The 20,356-nt window shown below is 43.1% G+C and overlaps 1 protein-coding gene across 7 annotated transcripts in view; it reads left to right on the top strand.

Moving 5' to 3' along the window:
* Window positions 1-20,356, top strand: part of dym (dymeclin) — a 211,870-nt gene that overhangs the window by 2,226 nt on the left and 189,288 nt on the right. For all 7 annotated transcript variants that reach the window (XM_036936880.1, XM_036936885.1, XM_036936884.1 and 4 more), the window contains exons 3-6: window positions 4,902-4,954; window positions 5,292-5,385; window positions 10,801-10,934; window positions 19,385-19,457. In XM_036936880.1, coding sequence (XP_036792775.1) covers window positions 4,902-4,954; window positions 5,292-5,385; window positions 10,801-10,934; window positions 19,385-19,457 — 354 coding nt within the window. The remainder of the gene's footprint in view (window positions 1-4,901; window positions 4,955-5,291; window positions 5,386-10,800; window positions 10,935-19,384; window positions 19,458-20,356) is intronic.

Here is a 20,356-nt window from a genome sequence, read left to right as displayed (position 1 = left end):
CCAGCTGCATTAAGTACTGCAGTGCATCTCCTCTTCATGGACTACACCAGATTTGTCAGTTTTTACTGTGAGATGTTACCCCACTCTTCCACCAAGGCACCTGCAAGTTCCCAGACATTTCTGGCAGGAATGGCCCTAGCCCTCACCCTCCGATCCAACAGGTCCCAGATGTGCTCAATGGGATTGAGATCCGGGCTCTTCGCTGGCCATGGCAGAACACTGACATTCCTATCTTGCAGGAAATCGCGCACAGAACGATTAGTATGGCTGGTGGCATTGTCATGCTGGAGGGTAACGTCAGGATGAGCCTGCAGGAAGGGTACCACATGAGGGAGGAGGATGTCTTCCCTGTAACGCACAGCGTTAAGATTGCCTGCAATGACAATGAGCTCAGTCCGATGATGCTGTGACACACCGCCCCAGACCATGACGGACCCTCCACCTCCAAATCGATCCTGCTCCAGAGTACAGGCCTCGGTGTAACGCTCATTCCTTCTACGATAAACGTGAATCCGACCATCACCACTGGTGAGATAAAACCGCTACTCGTCAGTGAAGAGCACTTTTTGTTCCACTGTCTGTTCCAGCGACAGTGGGTTTGTACCCATAGGTGACGTTGTTACTGGTGTACCTGTCCCGCAGGTGTGATGATTGGCTGTACCGATCCTGTGCAGGTGTTGTCACACGTGGTCTGCCACTGCAAGGACGATCAGCTGTCCATCCTGTCTCCCTGTAGCGCTGTCTTAGGCGTCTCACAGTACGGATATTGCAATTTATTGCCCTGGCCACATCTGCAGTCCTCATGCCTCCTTGCAGCATGCCTAAGGCACGTTCACGCTGATGAGCAGGGACCCTGGGCCTCTTTCTTTTGGTGTTTTTCAGAGTCAGTAGAAATGCCTCTTTAGTGTCCTAAGTTTTCATAACTGTGACCTTAATCGCCTACCGTCTGTAAGCTGTTAGTGTCTTAACGACTGTTTCACATGTGCATGTTCATTAATTGTTTATGGTCATTGAACAAGCATGGGGAAACAGTGTTTAAACCCTTTACAATAAAGATCTATGAAGTTATTTGGATTTTTAGGAATTATCTTTGAAAGACAGAGTCCTGAAAATGGGATGTTTATTTTTTTTGCTGAGTTTAGCATGGTCCCAGATTAGTTTGTGCTGTACAACCAACTCCGATGGTCATTGATATGCCACAGACTACCCTGTTCATCCCCTCTAACAGGGAAGAACATGTTAAAGTAGCAGACAACTAGTTGGTTGTGCTCAGGGGTGAAAGTAGATTTTATTTAGTACCAGTACACGACACCCAAGGACGTGCATATGTTTTTCATAGCCTAGATGTAATCACAGAATTCCATGTAGAACTCCTAATCATTTCATATGACCTCTGTGGGCCTAGTAAAGATTTGTCATATCACTTTCAACATGTACACTGAACCCAAAAATATTAACGCACTTAGTGTTGGTCCCATGTTTCATGAGCTGAAATAAAAGATCCCAGAAATGTTCCGTATGCTCAGTAAGCTTATTTCTCTCAACTTTTCTTAACACATTTTGTTTACATCCCTGTTAGTGAACGTTTCTCCTTTGCAAAAGATCATCCATCAACCTAACACGTGCGGCATATTTGCCAAGTGTGTCATATAAGCAGCAGGATCATTACACAGGTGCACCTTGTGCTGGGGACAATGCAATTGGCATACTGACTGTAGGAATGTCCACTAGAGCTGTTGCCAGAGAATTTAATATTAATTTCTCTACCATAAGCCACCTCCAACGTTGTTTTAGAGAATTTAGCGGTACGTCCAACCGGCCTCACAACCACAGACCACGTGTATGGCATCGTGTGGGCGAGCAATTTCCTGATGTCAACGTTTGTGAACAGAGTGCCCCATGGTGGGGTTATGGTATGGCCATTCATCCGCCACCATCACCTCATGTTTCAGCATGATAAAGCACGTCCCCATGTTGCAAGGATCTGGACACAATTTCTGGAAGCTGAAAATGTCCCTGTTCTTCCATGGCCTGCGTACTCACCAGACATGTCACCCCTTTGATCACGTTTGGGATGCTCTGGATTGACGAGTACGACAGTATGTTCCAGTTCCCGCCAATATCGAGAAACTTCGCACAGCCATTGAAGAGGACTGGGACAACATTCCACAGTCCACAATCAACAGCCTGATCAACTCTATGGGAAGGAGATGCATTGTGCAGTATGAGGCAAATGGTGGTCACACCAGATACTCACTGGTTTTCTGATACCTTTTCAGAGTATTCAGACCTCTTCACTTTTTCCACATTTTGTTTGGTTACAGCCTTATTCTAAAATGGATTAAATTAAAATGTTTCCTCATCGATCTCCACACAATACCACATAATGACAAAGCGAAAACAGAAATACCTTATTTATATAAGTATCACACGCTTTGCTATGAGACTTGAAATTGAGCTCATGTGTATCCTGTTTCCATTTATTATCCTTGATGTTTCTGCAACTTGATTGGAATCCACCTGTGGTAAATTCACTTGATTGTACATGATTTGGAAAGGCACTCACCTGTCTATATAAGGACTTGTCAGTAGAGCTCCGAGATAGGATTGTGTCAAGGCACACATTTCTGCAGCATTGAAGGTCCCCAAAACAGTGGCCTCGATCATTCTTAAATGCAACAACTTTAGAACCACCAATATTCTTCCTAGAGCTGGCCGCCCGGCCAAACTGAGCAATCGTAGGAGAAGAGCCTTGGTCAGGGAGGTAAGCAAGAACTAAATCGTCACTCTGACACAGCTCCAGAGTTCCTCTGTGCAGATGGGAGAACCTTCCAGAAGGACAACCATCTCTGGAGCACTCCACCAATCAGGTAGAGTTTTATGGTAGAGTGGCCAGATGGAAGCCACTCCTCAGTAAAAGGCATATGACAGCCTACTTGGAGTTCGCCAAAAGGCACCTAAAGACTCTCAGACCTTGAGAAACAAGATTCTCTGGTCTGATGAAACCCAAGATTGAACTCTTTGGCCTGAATGCAAAGCGTCACATCTGGAGGAAACCAGGCACCGCTCATCACCTGGCCAATACCATCCATACGGTGAAGCATGTTGGTGGCAGCATCATGCTGTGGGGATGTTTTTCAGCAGCAGGGACTGTGAGACTAGTCAAGATCGAAGGAAAGACGAAGGAAAGACCTGCCCCAGAGCACCTTCCAACAGGACAACAACCCAAAGCACACAGCCAAGACAACACAGGAGTGCTATAATGCCAACTCCTTATCACTCAATGAAACAATGACACAAACAGAACCAGTCTAGACAACCACAACAATTACAATTCAATTGGTTTAAACAAATAGGCTAAAGGAATCCATGCAATGGGTACTAGGTTACTTTAGTAGCCCAGTCCCAGATCTGTTTGCTTTATAGCCAACTCCTTGCAGCAATGACCATGGAGGTTGGCAAGATGGCACAAACAGATCTGGGACCAGGCTAATCAAATAGACCAGGTTAGATGATGTATTCTCTTAATCCTATTTGTTTAATCACATTGAAAGGGGAATTTTTTTGAAATACAGGTGGTGTTGTCACACAGAATTACACGTTTCTCCTGAAACAGGACATGTGTTTTAGTAGATCAAACAAAATGTTTGTAATGTTTACCATGGCTTCACTGCACCCTAACCTCTTTCCCAGTTACTATGTTACTATTTGCAGACCTCAGCTGACTTGCTGTAATGATCTAACTGACTTTATGATCTGGTGTGACGGGTAGTATAGTTGACCTTAAAGACACAACCCAGATATTTTAGAACTTTTCCTGTTGGAAAAACAATATCCCACGTATAAATAGGCTTTTTGTTGTTGTACTTTTATTTTTTTTCTCCACAATTTCGCAGTGGTGGAAAAAGTACCCGATTTGTCATACTTGAGTAAAAGTAAAGATACCTTAATAGACAATGACTCAAGTAAAAGTGAAAGTCACCCAGTAAAATCCAGCTTGAGAAAGTCTTAAGTATTTGGTTTTAAATATACTAAGTATCAAAAGTAAATGTAATTGCTAAAATATACTTAATTATCAAAAGTAAAAGTATAAATACTTTCAAATTCCTTGTGACGCAAAGCCTCACTGCTTCTTGACACACTGCTCGCTTAACCCGAAAGCCAGCCAACACCAATGTGTTGGAGGAAGCACCGTCTAGCTGGTGACCGACGTCAGCTTTCAGGCGCCCGGCCCGCCACAAGGAATCGCTAGAGCGAGATGGGACAAGGAAATCCCAGCCGGCCAAACCCTCCCCTAACCCGTACGACGCTGGGCCAATTGTGTGCCGCCTCATGGGTCTCCTGGTCACGGCGGCTGTGACACTGCCTGGGATCGAACTCTGGTCTGTAGTGACACCTCAAGCACTGCAATGCATTGCCATAGACTGCTGAGCCACTCGGGAGGCCTGTAATGTACTCACTTATCGGTTGAAAAAGAATCTGTATTAGAAATATCTAATACTCTAATTCTATTTCCATGAATGAGTGTTGTGACTATACACACTGCTTGACAGTAGAGGGCACAATAGACTATCAGTGATGGTAAAATGGATGAACTTGAGTTTGTTAGCTGACACTGATTTAGTCAGTTCACAAGTGGAAGGATTGCAGTTTAATGGTCCCTGGTAAAGGAAGGACCATAGCTCTCTTATGTGAACTCTTGAGATACAGTGCTTGCCAATATCAGATCAAGAGCTGCTGTAATGGAGTTGATCTTGCTTCTACATCTGCATTGCTTACGCTTTGGCTTGGTTCTGTATAGGCACTTTGTGACGTCTGCTGATGTAAAAAGGGTTAAATGTCTTTACTCTCTTCTGTCTCTGTGTCTCTCTCTCACTCTCTCTTCTTTCTCCCCCCCACAGTGGGGACTCCAAGCTGTTGGAAGAGGCTGTCATTCCCCTCGCCAAGATCCTGAGTAGGTCTCATGTTTGTGTATTAAGCTTGTCTGTCCTGTCCTTTTCTACTCATTTGGGCTTTGTTGATTGGGTCAGCGGCCACCGTTTACACCAAAACAAGCTTGTACATTTACTAATTTCAAACTACAAACTTCATTGAGTGCTACATTTAATCTTCTGATATTTACATACTTTTATTTGACATTTTTACCTGTAGTAAACATGTAGAAAGCATGTTATCAGTAATTATATTATCTTTGTTTCATAAACAAGACGGTATAGATTATTAATGTGCTATGTGTCAGAATCACCAAGCAGTCTTTTTAAATACTATGTACTTCCTGTCTCTCTCTACAGTTGAGAACAATCCCAGAACAGGGAATTTTGGAGCCCTGGTGAGAATATTCCTGGGAAGAACCAAAGAGCTGAAAATATCCACAGAATGCCAAGAGTAAGTATCATGTGAAAACGAACTGTAAAGGGGACAGAATCATCAAAATGAATAGTTAAGTCATAAATACGCCCTGTGTTATACTCTCAATGTTGAAGGCAATGACTGGGTTGAAGTGGTGATGCTGCAACCATTGACATTTCTCATTGGAATCTAGAGGTAGGCCTATAGTTGTGGGACAGTGACATGGATAATTCAATAATAAATACGTCCTGTGCTGTACACCATGGAGTGATGATGCAGAACCCCAGTTTGTGGAACCCTGTATTAGCAGAGGAGTCAGATAGATAGTACCAGTCAAGAGTTTGGACACACCTACTCAGGCAAGGGTTGTTCTTTATTTTTACTATTTTTTAGATTTATAATAATGAAGATATCAAAACTATGAAATAACACATATGGAATCATGTAGTAACCAAAAATGTGTTAAACAAATCAAAATATATTTTATATTTGAGATTCTTCAAAGTAGCCACCCTTTGCCTTGATGACAGCGTTGCACACTCTTGGCTTTTTCTCAACCAGCTTCATGAGGTAGTCACCTGGAATGCATTTCAATTAACAGGTGTGCCTTGTTAAAAGTTAAATTGTAGTATTTCTTTCCTTAAAAAACCTCTTTGGGATAGGGGGCAGCATTTTCACTTTTGGATAAATAGATAAATAAATCATGCCAAGAATATAAGATATGCATATTATTAGTAGATTTGGATAGAAAACACTCTGAAGTTTCTAAAACTGTTTGAATCATGTCTGTGAGTATAACATAACTTATGTAGCAGGCAAAACCCCAAAGACTAACCATTCAGAAAATGTTTTGAGGTCACTGTCTATTCAATACATTTTCATTGGGGAACTGGATTTCTAAGGCACTTGTTTGAAGTTCCTACCGCTTCCACTGGATGTCACCAGTCTTTGGAAAATGGTTGAGGTTATTCCTTTGTGAAATGAAGAAGTACGGCCATCTTGAAACAGTAACACTGTTGAGAGTTGGGCAAGACTAGAAAAGTAGCGTCAGTTTGTTGTCCTGTATTGAAAACAGATAGACCCGTCTTGAATTTGATCGATTATTAACGTTTAAAAATACCTGAAGTTGTATTACAAAAGTAGTTAGAAATGTTTTGGTAAAGTTTACAGGTAACTTTTGAGATATTTTGTAGTGACGTTGCGCAAATTGGAAGCTGTTTTTTTTCTGGATCAAACGCGCCAAATAAATTGACATTTTGGATATATATGGACGGAATTAATTTAACAAAAGGACCATTTGTGATGTTTATGGGACATATTGGAGTGCCAACAAAAGAAGCTCATCAAAGGTAAGGCATGATTTATATTTTATTTCTGCGTTTTGTGTAGCGCCTGCAGGGTTGAAATATTATTTATCTTTGTTTACTGTTGTGCTATCATCAGATAATAGCTTCATATGCTTTCGCCGAAAAGCCTTTTTGAAATCTGACATGTTGGCTGGATTCACAACGAGTGTAGCTTTAATTGAGTATCTTACATGTGTGATTTAATGAAAGTTTGAATTTCATAGTATTTTATTTGAATCTGGCGCTCTGTATTTTCCCTGGCTATTGGCCAAGTGGGACATTAGCATCCCGCCTATCCCAGAGAGGTTATTAATGCGTTTGAGTTGTGTTGTGACAAGGTAGGGTTGGGATACAGAAGATAGCTCTACTTGGAAAAAAGACCAAGTCCATATTATGTCATGAACAGCTCGAATGAGCAAAGAGAAACTACATTCCTTTAACACCTGAAGGTCAGTCAATGCAGAAAATGTCAATAACTTTGAAAGAAGTTGCAAAAACCATCAAGCTCTATAATGAAACTGTCTCATGAGTCACCTCTGCTGCAGAGGATAAATTCATTAAAGTTACCAGCCTCAGAAATTGCAGCCCAAATAAATGCTTCAGAGTTCAAGTAACAGACACATCTCAGCATTAACTGTTCAATTGAGACTGTGTGAATCAGGCCCTTCATGGTACTTCCGGCGCCGACAGAGATGGCCGCCTCGCTTCGTGTTCCTAGGAAACTATGCAGTATTTTGTTTTTTTACGTGTTATTTCTTACATTGGTACCCCATGTAATCTTAGGTTTCATTACATACAGTCGGGAGGAACTACTGAATATAAGAGCAACGTCAACTCACCATCATTACGACCAGGAATATGACTTTCCCGAAGCGCATCCTGTGTTCTGCCTTCCACCTAGGACAATGGATCGGATCCCAGCTGGCAACCCAAAACAACGACGTCGTAAAAGAGGCAAACGAAGCGGTCTTCTGGTCAGGTTCCGGATACGGGCACATCGCGCACCACTCCCTAGCATACTACTCGCCAATGTCCAGTCTCTTGACAACAAGGTTGATGAAATCCGAACAAGGGTAGCATTCCAGAGAGACATCAGAGACTGTAACGTTCTTTGCTTCACGGAAACATGGCTCACTGGAGAGACGCTATCGGAGTCGGTGCAGCCAGCTGGTTTCTCCACGCATCGCGCTGACAGAAACAAACATCTTTCTGGTAAGAAGGGCGGGGGTGTATGCCTTATGATTAACGAGACGTGGTGTGATCATAACAACATACAGGAACTCAAGTCCTTCTGTTCACCTGACTTAGAATTCCTCACAATCAAATGTCGACCGCATTATCTACAAAGGGAATTCTCTTCGATTATAATCACAGCCATATATATTTCCCCCCCCCAAGCAGACACATCGATGGTCCTGAACGAACTTTATTTGACTCTTTGCAAACTGGAAACCACATATCCTGAGGCTGCATTCATTGTAAGCTGGGGATTTTAACAAGGCTAATCTGAAAACAAGACTCCCTAAATTGTATCAGCATATCGATTGCGCAGCCAGGGCTGGTAAAACCCTGGATCATTGTTATTCTAACTTCCGCGACGCATATAAGGCCCTCCCCCGCCCTCCTTTCGGAAAAGCTGACCACGACTCCATTTTGTTGCTCCCAGCCTACAGACGGAGACTAAAACAGGAAGCTCCCGCGCTCAGGTCTGTTCAGCGCTCGTCCAACCAATCTGATTCCACGCTTCAAGACTGCTTCGATCACGTGGATTGGGATATGTTCCGCATTGCGTCCAACAACAACATTGACTAATACGCTGAGTCGGTGAGCGAGTTCATTAGAAAGTGCATTGACGGTGTCGTACCCATAGCAACAATTAAAACATTCCCAAACTAGAAACTGTGGATTGATGGCAGCATTCGCGTGAAACTGAAAGCGCGAACCACTGCTTTTAACCAGGGCAAGGTGACCGGAAACATGACCAAATACAAACAGTGTAGCCATTCCCTCCGCAAGGCAATCAAACAAGCTAAACGTCAGTATAGAGACAAAGTAGCCTAATGATGGCGTGCTTCACTGGCAGTGACAGCTCTCTGGAGTTCATATTTAGGGTTAACAGCAACAGATTGCAAATGCCACACTTGAAATCAACTCGAACTTTTTATTTGCTTACTTGTAAATTAACTAATGAGGGAATAACACACACCTTGCCATGGAACAGCTGAGCAGCCAGTTGTCCAATTACTTTTGGTCCCTTTAAAAGGGGGGACCACGTATAAAAAGTGCTGTAATTTCTACACTGTTCACCCGATTTGGATGTAAATGCCCTTAAATAAAAGCTGAAAGTCTGCACTTTCAGCTCGTATTCATATTTAATTCATATTTACTTTCAAATCCAATATGCTGTGGTAGACAGCTAAAATAGTAATTACTTAGTCAATGTCCAAATATTTATGGACCTGACTGTATGTGGGAACTCCTTCAAGACTGTTGGAAAAGCATTCCTGGTGAAACTGGTTGAGAGAATGCCAAGAGTGTGCAAAGCTGTCATCAAGGCAAAGGGTGGCTACTTTGAAGAATCTCAAATCTAAAATATATTTTGATTTAACATTTTTTTTGATTACTACATGATTCCATATGTGTTATTTAATTATTTTGATGTCTTCACTATTATTATACAATGTAGAAAATAGTAAAAATAAAGTAAAACCCTTGAATGAGTAGGTGTGTCAACTTTTCACTGGTACTATTAAAAAAAACTATTTCCCAAGGCAGACTAGCCTCTAGCAAGACAAGAGAGCCACACACACACACACACACACACACACACACACACACACTGCTGCTGTCACCGGACCCGCTGTAGATCTGCAGGATCCAGTCAGTCTCAGTAATTAGTGGAGTCAGGGCACCTCAACGTTTGCCAGCTAGATCTGACAAAGATGTGTGCGGTGGAAAGGTGTCTGTGAACCCTGCTTCCCATGAAACACCGGGGTTTACGTTCACATAGAAGCTCACCACAGTTACAAGGGAAGCTGTTATGATGGGCATATTCCTTGAATCTGTGTTAATAGGAGTGTTGGTGTGCATGGTTGTAAGCAATAGAGCTACGTTGGTTGAATGTGTGTGTTGGTGTGCGTTTATGAACTCATCATTGCCCGTTATCATAGTTACAAGCAATGCTATTACTTTATTCATGTTTTGGCTTTAATGTGAGTGTTGTTTGAGTGTGTGTTTATGTTAGTGTTGATTGGTGTGTGTGTGTGTGTGTGTCGATTTGATGTGGGTGTGTGTGTTTGTTAGTGTTGGTGTGCGTTCATGAACTGGGGGTCCATATGTATGATCATACATGAGGTCAGAGGTTCATCCTTCCTGTCTGTGAGCGTAGTCCAGGCTACTGCACGTCTCTATAGCGGATGTGTCACGAGTCACAACAACTGTTGTTACCCAGCAGGACCCAGTGTCTGTGGTTGTGAGAGAGACTGCTCTCGACTGTGGTAAGTCAAGGCTACTGCGTGTCGTGTCTCTAGTGAGCGGTTGAGACACACACACACACACACACACTGCTGTCACTGGACCCGCTGTAGGTCTGCAGGATCCAGTCAGTCTCGGACAAGCGGACGGGTCACAGGATATAAGGATGAAAGTATCTCGTTGCCACAGGGTCCCTCTGCTTGTTGCCCTGACATCTTTTTGCCACCTGTTATTATGACAGGGTTGTTTTCTACCCCATTCAGTGACTTCAGTTCCCCTCAAAACCCTACTCTGGGATATCCAACCAAATCACTTTACATCAACATTGACCATATTGGAGAGTGGAATAACTAGTTTTCATGGCTATTCCTTCCTGGTCTTGTCTTTATGCGTAGTGGGCTAAATCAAATGTTAATGGTCACATACAACATATTTAGCAGATGTTATTGGTCACATACAACATATTTAGCAGATGTTATTGGTCACCTACAACATATTTAGCAGACATTGCGTGTGTAGCAGAATGCTTGTGTTCCTAGCTCCAACAGTGCTAGTCTATGTATGACAGATTTGTCTTGTCTTCATAAAGTCTCAAATGACAAAGTAAATGTTATTCTGTTCTCCTCTCCAGTCAGCTGTTTATCTGGCAGGCCCACAATGCCCTGTTTATGATCCGCTGCCTGCTCAAAGTCTTCATCAGTGAGATGACAGAAGAGGAGCTGCACCAACAGTTCTCCTACCAGGAGAGGGCGCCAGGCTCCTGCGGTGAGAAATCCTTCCATCCCTAGCTCCAGATCTGTATCCCTCCATCCCTAGCTCCAGACCTGTATCCCTCCATCCCTAGCTCCAGACCTGTATCCCTCCATCCCTAGCTCCAGACCTCCATCCCTAGCTCCAGACCTGTATCCCTCCATCCCTAGCTCCAGACCTGTATCCCTCCATCCCTAGCTCCAGACCTGTATCCCTCCATCCCTAGCTCCAGACCTGTATCTCTCCATCCCTAGCTCCAGACCTGTATCTCTCCATCCCTAGCTCCAGACCTGTATCTCTCCATCCCTAGCTCCAGACCTGTATCCCTCCATCCCTAGCTCCAGACCTGTATCCCTCCATCCCTAGCTCCAGACCTGTATCCCTCCATCCCTAGCTCCAGACCTGTATCCCTCCATCCCTAGCTCCAGACCTGTATCCCTCCATCCCTAGCTCCAGACCTGTATCCCTAGCTCCAGACCTGTATCCCTAGCTCCAGACCTGTATCCCTAGCTCCAGACCTGTATCCCTAGCTCCAGACCTGTATCCCTATCCCCTGTATCCCTCCATCCACCCCTCCGCGCCGCGCCACACACATGCATACATACATCCATTTCCTATACTGAAGCACAGCCAGGACAGTGTGTCCTTGCAGATGGGAGGGAGGAGAGAATGGTGGAAATTGGGAGATGATTTTCTTTACAGTTAAACCAGCGAAGAAGAGATTAAACATCTTAATTAAATGATGCTGTAATGTTATGATTCACTCTGAGGCAAATAGTGAATTGCATATAACTCATAGAGAGACTGACAATGTCCTAAACAGTCTGAAGGTACCACATAGTGACTTGCGGTTAGTAGTGACTCATAACCTGCAATCCCCATGGTTATATCTGCGGGGCGACCCGGATTTAGGGTCATGAAGGGCAGCTGGGATTTAGGGTCACGAAGGGCGGCTGGGATTTAGGGTCGCGAAGGGCGGCTGGGATTTAGGGTCACTAAGGGCGGCTGGGATTTAGGGTCGCGAAGGGCGGCTGGGATTTAGGGTCGCGAAGGGCGGCTGGGATTTAGGGTCGCGAAGGGCGGCTGGGATTTAGGGTCGCGAAGGGCGGCTGGGATTTAGGGTCGCGAAGGGCGGCGGGGTTGAATAATTATAAAATGGTACCTTAAAAAATCCATAAACGTGCCATTGTTGTGCAATTTATATCTATATTCTACATTTAGCCTAAAATAATCAAATAAAAACGTATCTAGCATTAGTGCGTAAGCCTAAACCTTAGGGCGTAACTGTACACCCCCCTGAATATCCTACACGCTAATCACTGAATATCCTACACGCTAATCACCAAATAGCCAAATAGCCTACACGCTAATCACCAAATAGCCTACACGCTAATCACCAAATGCTTTTGGGAATGAGCAGAAAAAGTTAATGTCGATCCACGAAGGCAAAAAGGACGATGTCGGAGTTTACTTCAATAAGAGAAAAGCTGTGAAATGTAGAGTGGAAGATAAAGAGAAGGGAGGACCAGAAAGTAATGTTTGGGAAAGATTTGGTGAAGTGGTACAAGAGGATGATAACAGTGTTGTGTGGTGATTGTGAGGCGCTGTACAAATTCAACAGTCACAAGATCGGACTTCAAATAGGCCAATGGCAGGTCAAGGGAACTGTAGCCTGCTGTTCAGATGGGTAAAATGGAAACTGAAATCTGGACTCTGACTGTAGGTCTATAACCTCTCACATTGCCTTAACATTAACTCCTGCAGAATTAAACATTTCTTGCTGTAAAATGATACACCAAATGTAGGCTACATTTTGACTGGGGAACAGGAGTGGAGAAATATGATTTATTTATTTCAGCATCTTGAGAGAATGTGAATGGTCAGTTAGATACCGTCTGTAGAGGTGCGATATTTATCAGCATCATAAACACTGATAGTACTTCAACCACATTAAATATGCATCCAAGCTGAACTGAAATCTAATCAGAAACCTGTTGGCTCGTATTACACAGCTTTCTATTTCCTTACAACCCGTCAAACTGTTATTGTTATAGCATTTTCTCCCCGCCCCCTAATTTAATGACGTCAACTAGATTGAAGCTTTTTCATTCCATGGATTTTAGGATATTCTGGTGAACGAGGGTTCATTTAGTCTTCTAGGGCAACATCATGACAGAAGAGAAGCTACATGTATCTAATTATATTCCAATAGCCTACCTAAAATCTCTGAAAATAATCTAGATCAGACAAAATAAATCCTGCACACCCTGTCGTCAAATAGTTCTGCCGTCTCTGACTGTATCCTACAGCGCATTTTCTATATTAGCGGGTTAGGGTCGGGTGTAGGCCTCAGATTTTCACTCTGGGCGGATGCGTTATTAGCGGTTATTATGGCCACTTTATAATGGCCATTATGGCCGTTAGCGGTTATTATGGCCACTTTATTATGGCCATAATAACCGTTATTATGGCCACGTGTGTTTTTTACGGAGTTCTATGAAATGGAAAACATTTGCAGAGGCAAACATACAACCTGAGAGTGTAGAGACGGATGATTTCTTAAAAACACAATCTGAAGATGCCACAGTTTATAGCCCCATCTTCCATGATTCATCACTCCATTTCCTCATCTGGTATTGTCTTCAGCAGCTGGGTACTGTAGGTAACCCTTCCATTGTCACACACAGAGAGAGGGGAGAGAGAGGAGTTGAGAAATGTGGAAAAATGGCATCACATCCCATCAGAGTTAATATCTGCACTCTCGAAGGGCTTTCCATTAAGCCCTCATTCCCAGGGTTGGGCTGGACCAGCGAGAGGGGGAAGAGAGAGAGAGAGAGAGGAGAGGGGGGAGAAAGAGAGTGGGAAGGGAGGAGGGTGTTAGTGAGAAGAACGGAGGATGTTAGTGAGAGCAGAGGAAGACGTTCGTGGGAAGAGGAGAGGAGGGCTGGAAACACGCTTAATTGGAAGTTGTTGCAGACAGAGAAGGAGATGGTGCCAACAGGCTGTCTTCACCCTCCACTGTGTGTGTGTGTCTCTCTTTCTTGGTTTCTCTCTCTCTCCATTCCTCTCAGAGGGAAGAAAAAATGGAGCGTGTGAGAAGGAAAGAAAAGAGGGAGGATAGAAGGGAAGGAGAGGAAAATGCCAATGGTGTATTGCCAGGGGTTATGCAGAGACCAAATCTGACACAGAGCAGAGAAGGTTGTTTTTGTTTTTCTGCTTGTGATTTATGTTGCCTGTCTATGTTGCTGTTCTATAGCACAGACTGATGAATGTGTAGACAAAGAATAGTCTAGTAGTCACAGGAAATTGAACATGCGGAGAGTAACATTGAATATGCATAGTATTCTTCATACAAGTGGTTGGTACTTGAGTCCATTACAAGGTCAATTGGACGTGAACTGTAAAGATAACAAAACCTACAGTTCCAGTCAAAAGTTTGGACACACCTATTCATTCAAGGGTTTTTCTTTAATTTTACTATTTTATACATTGTAGAATAATAGTGAAGACATCAAAGCTATGAAATGACACATGTAGTAACCAAAGAAGTGTTTTTATTTTATTTATTTATTTCACCTTTATTTAACCAGGTAGGCTAGTTGAGAACACCTTTATTTAACCAGGTAGGCTAGTTGAGAACAAGTTCTCATTTACAACTGCGACCTGGTCAAGATAAAGCATAGCAGTGTGAACAGACAACAACACAGAGTTACACATGGAGTAAACAATAAACAAATCAAAATATATTTTATATTCGTAAAAGTAGCCACCCTTTGCCTTGATGACAGCTTTGCACACTCTTGGGTTTTCTCTTAACCAGCTCCACTGGGAATGCTTTTCCAACAGTCTTGAAGGAGTTCCCACATATGCTTTTCCTTCACTTCACTCTGCGGTCCAACTCATCCCAAACCGTCTCAATTGGGTTGAGGTTGGTGATTGTTGAAGCCAGGTCATCTGATGCAGCACTCCATCACACCAAAGGACAGATTTCCACCGGTCTAATGTCTATTGTTTCTGTTTCTTGGGCCAAGCAAGTCTCTTCTTCTTATTGGTGTCCTTTAGTAGTGGTTTCTTTTCAGCAATTTGACCATGAAGGCCTGATTTCACGCAGTCTCCTCTGAACAGTTGATGTTTAGATGTCTGTTTCTTGAACTCTGTGAAGCATTTATTTGGGCTGCAATTTCTGAGGCCTTTAACTTTAATGAACTTATCCTCTGCAGCAGACTTAACTCTGGGTCTTCCTTTCTTGTGGTGGTCCTCATGAGAGACAGTTTCATCATAGCGCTGGATGGTTTTTGCAACTGCACTTGAAGAAACTTTCAAAGTTCTTGACATTTTCTGCATTGACTGACCTTCATGTCTTAAAGTAATGATGGACTGTCATTTCTTTTTGCTTATTTGAGCTGTTCTTGCCATAATATGGACTTGGTCTTTTACCAAATAGGGCTATCTTCTGTATACCAACCCTACCTTGTCATAACACAACTGATTAGCTTAAGAAGGAAAGAAATTCCACAAATTAACGTTTTAAGCCACACCTGTTAATTGAAATACATTCCAGGTGACTACCTCATGAAGCTGGTTGAGAGAATGCTAAGAGTGTGCAATGCTGTCATCAAGGCAAAGGCTGGCTACTTTGAAGAACCCCAAATATATATTTACATTTGTTGAACACTTTTTTTGGTTACTACAGGATTCCATATGTGTTATTTCACAGTTTTGATGTCTTCACTATTATTCTACAATGTAGAAAATAGTAAAAATAAAGAAAAAACCTTGAGTGAGTAGGTGTTTCCACTTTTGACTGGTACTGTACATCCTGGGGATGTAACGATTCACCGATACGCATCGGTCCCCGATTCAAATGTTTAAGATACAAGTGCATCGGTCCGTGGACCCCAAACCGATCCAAATGTAGCATGCATCGGTCAGAAAATCAATTCAAAAGTTACAAATCACCGGTTTGCATTTTTTTGTTGTTGCTCATATTACATTCTATCTACCTTCCGAATATACCTCTAATCTTCTGTGACAACTGATGTGTCCTCTCCTTCAGTGTCAAACATCGACCTACAAGTCATTTTGCATGCTGAACAACCCCAGGTATTATCAGTAGCCTGGGCAAACTGTGCACTGTTCCCAGCTTCACGCGCAGTCTAACGTGAGGTAGGCGGCCTACTCCAAATGCTAAAATGGTTAGCTTGATATTAGGCTTTGTTAGTTAAGTGACAACCTGTGTAATTTTCTAGGTTATTGTTATTTATACGCTGTTGAAAAATATATTTTTCCCAGAATGAAAGTGATCTACCGGAGACACATCTCATCTGACTATAGCTGCTGAATGGGGCTGACAATAGCTTTTATTTTGATTGTTCAGGTTCACCATCAGCAATAGCCAAAAAATCAGTGTATATGGTCATTTAAAAATAAATAATACTATACAGGGTAAAGATGATCATTTCATAACGAGGACAGCAATCACAGAGGAGAAGAGAAAATCACTCCAGAACGGTCAAAATCATTCAATTATGAAATCAATGGGTGAAATCCAAAGTTGTGCTATATATTCATTGGCTATATTTCATAGCTCATTTCTAAAGATAAACATTGATACATTACTAGCTGAAACACAATCTGCAAAAATGTCAAGTAAATTAGTTGGTGATGGTGATTTCAAAACCAAAGTGTGTGGGAACAAAAAAGATACATTACCCCCCCCCCCAAAAGAAAGAAAATCTGGTAATAGTCTCCTTTATGGCTCAGTTTAGGGCCTACTTAGGGCCTACTTACATCAATTGCACACACTCATACACACAGAGAGAGAAATAAAAAAAGTTGGCTCAGACAGACCCAGCTCAGACAGACCCAGCTCATGATGTCCATCAGCGGCAGATTTGAATTTAGAATTGAAAAATGAATGTTTTTCTCCAATAAATGTTGGTGCATCGAATTGTATCGCATTAATTTGTTCTCTAATCAAACTAAAATCGTTTCAAACTAATCGTTCCTGTATTGGAGCTCATCTGTACGTATCGAGTCGTCTTGAAAGGGAAAGCTGCACATCCCTAATATGTCCAGACACCCCTATGGTCAATCACAACAGGTAAACGATAAATGGACGTTTGCCATGATGAAACAATCTACAAGACCGCCCGGTTCTCATCTCTGTTGCCATAGCTCAGAGCATTTTTACACTCAGTCCTCAGTTTATTAGGTACACCAGCCCATTGACAGAAATAGTTCGCTCCTACCAACAGTGAGTCACTTGGCCGTGGCTTGCTGTATAAAGTAGGCAGACCGGTATCGAGGCATTGTGACTGTTCGATTGAACGCTAGAATGCGCAAAACTATTGACCTAAGCGTCTTTGAGCGTGGTAAGTAACTGCTCATGAACGGCACCTCGGGAATGCGTAACTCGCCGGTCCTTGTCACAAATGGGCAGCAGACGACTACTCTGGATTCCACTCCTATCAGCTAAAAACAGTAAGAAGTGGCTCCAGTCAACGATGAACAACACTTGACAACCGAGGAGTGGAAAAACAAAGCCTGGTCTGACAAATCCCAGTTCCTGTTGCGTCATGCTGATGGCAGAGTTCAAATTGTACTTTTTGGTCCACCTCCCACTGTGGCAGGTAGATGAGAGAAATCTACAAGACACATTTTTTTACGCAAAAATTAAACCAACATAACACACCAAAAAGGATGCGCATGCTTTGTAATGTTTCTAAAACAAATGTATTACAATTAAGAAGTCATGTGGTACAGTGCTGTGAAGTAGTATTTTTTCCCCTTTCTGATTCTCTCTATTTTTCATGTTTTTTCTCCTGAATGTTGTCAGATCTTCAGTAAAACCTGATATTAGATAAAGGGAACCTGAGTTTACAACAACAACAAATATACTTATTTTATTTATTTAATAAACAAAGTTTTGCAACACCAAATTCCCCTATGTGAAAAGTAATTATCCCCTTTACAGTCAATAACTGGTTGTGACTCCTTTAGCTGCAACGACTCCAACCAAACAGTTCCTGTAGTTGTTGATCTCACGTCTCTGTGGAGGAATTTTGTCCCTCTCTTCCATGCAGAACTGCTGTAACTCAGCGACATTTGTGGGTTTTCAAGCATGAACTACTCGTTTTAAGTCCTACCACAACATCTCAATTGGGATTAGATTAGGTCTGGACTTTGACTAGGCCAGTCCCAAAACTTCATATGTTGCTTTTTAACCATTTCAATGTAGACTTGATTGTGTGTTTTGGATCATTGTCTTGCTTCACTTCAGCTTCAGCTCACAGACAGATGACCTGACATTCTCCTGTAGAAGTCTCTGGTACAGAACAGAATTAATGTTTCCTTCTTTAAAGGGAAGTCGTCCAGGTTCTGAGGAATCAAAGCATCCCCAAACCACCATGCTTGACCGTTTTGAGGTTTTTACTGTGGAATGCAGTGTTTGGTTTTCACCAGACACAATGAGACCCGTCTTGTTCAAAAAAGTGGACTCACGTTTTTCAAGACTCTTGGAAAAATGTTCTATGGACAGATGAGTCAAATATCATTTTTTTTGGATGACATGAGTAGACTTTAGTTTCAAGTAAATTAGACCAACTTTTAAGCCTGTGACCAGCTCTTCGAAAAGAAATAATATATATATATTTCACTCAGCTCTTCACGTGCGCACAGCCCCCCAGCCAGTCTGGCTGTGCGAGGTGGCATAGGCAATATAGGCGTTTGTGATTCTTTGACTTTGTGCGATTATTTACCAGCTATGAAACAAAACGCCAGAAATACTTTGAAAACAGCTACTGAAGCATTTATGTCACTATAAATGTGATCATTCTTGACTTTGTATTCACAAATGAGAGTGAAATGCTCGCACTGTGGAGCACTGACCACACGCCAATGTGGCTGGTGAAATAGATGTTTTTATCCACCAATGCCAAAATCTACCCGCAGGTCTCAATTTTAGGCTCTGGTCCATGGCTCCATCCTGCCTGGTGTCAATGGTACAGACTGGTGGCAGTGGTGTAATGGTGTGGGGAACGTTAGTTCCCTTGATACCAATTGAGCAACGTTTCCATTACCAGAAGAAATCAAGCTGTTCTGGTGGCAAAGTGGGTCTGACCCGGTACTAGATGGGTATACCTAATAAACTGGCCACTGAGTGTATATTTATTAGCGATCAAGGCCATGCATCCAACAGAGCCCCCCCCACTGTGCCTTGGGGTCTTCTCATGTGCGTAGGTTTTCCTGTGAGGTGAGCTTGGGTCTCCACTCTCCACCTTTTTCTATTGAACCCAAATGGACACAAAGTACTCTTTGTAGAGGTAGGGGGTCAGTGTAGCTGTTGGCTGGTCTAATTGAAAGGTGGTTGAAAGCAGAGACAGGCTAAGTAATTGGCGAAACTTCTGTCCCTCTCTCCCTCCCTCGGTCTCTGTCTCTCTCTCCCTCTCTCTCTCATTCTGCAGACACGGGGAGAGAGGACTTGCTGGAGGAGCTGATGTGTAACCTGGTACACCTGGTCGTGGAGGTGCCCCTGCTGTGAGTACCGTGGTGGGGAGAGGGCTAGGGGTGGACTGAGTCTGGACCCCCTATGGCTCCCACCTGGGGTGGAGGGAGGGAGGATGAGGGGTACACCTGGCTATGGAGGTGCCCCTGCTGTGAGGGGTTGGTGCAGAGGGGGATGGATGGGCACTGAGTCTGGAGCCCGTCTGGCCTCCTCCAGCTGTTTTAATGGGCTCTTGGATGGTGATACATGAAAGGCCAGCTATTCTAGATACCTGCTGCATTGAAATATTTGATCTCCACACACCGACTGGGTCATCAGTTAGCATTTTATTCCTCTCCCCTTTTCACATTAAAGCCTCTTAAAATGGGACCCTAAGTCCTACAGGGACCATCTGTCGTGGGTAGATGGGGGTAGTCGGGGGTGGGGTCCTGTCTTCTGTACCTGCTCCCCCCAAAAGGTTGAATATAGAGAGCTCCAGTGTGTAATGGGCCAGTAGAACCAGGTCAAGTTGAATATAGAGAGCTCCAGTGTGAAAGGGCCAGTAGCACCAGGTCAGGTTGAATATAGAGAGCTCCAGTGTGAAAGGGCCAGTAGAACCAGGTCAGGTTGAATATTGAGAGCTCCAGTGTGAATGGGCCAGTAGAACCAGGTCAAGTTGAATATAGAGAGCTCCAGTGTGAAAGGGCCAGTAGCACCAGGTCAGGTTGAATATTGAGAGCTCCAGTGTGAAAGGGCCAGTAGCACCAGGTCAGGTTGAATATAGAGAGCTCTAGTGTGAATGGGCCAGTAGAACCAGGTCAAGTTGAATATAGAGAGCTCCAGTGTGAATGGGCTAGTAGAACCAGGTCAAGTTGAATATAGAGAGCTCCAGTGTGAATGGGCCAGTAGAACCAGGTCAAGTTGAATATTGAGAGCTCCAGTGTGAAAGGGC

This window comes from Oncorhynchus mykiss, chromosome 12 (genome assembly GCF_013265735.2).
Source record: "Oncorhynchus mykiss isolate Arlee chromosome 12, USDA_OmykA_1.1, whole genome shotgun sequence".
Lineage (NCBI taxonomy): Eukaryota > Metazoa > Chordata > Actinopteri > Salmoniformes > Salmonidae > Oncorhynchus > Oncorhynchus mykiss.
The sequence above is the reverse complement of the archived record's forward strand: the minus strand, read 5'-3'. Positions and strand labels throughout refer to the sequence as shown.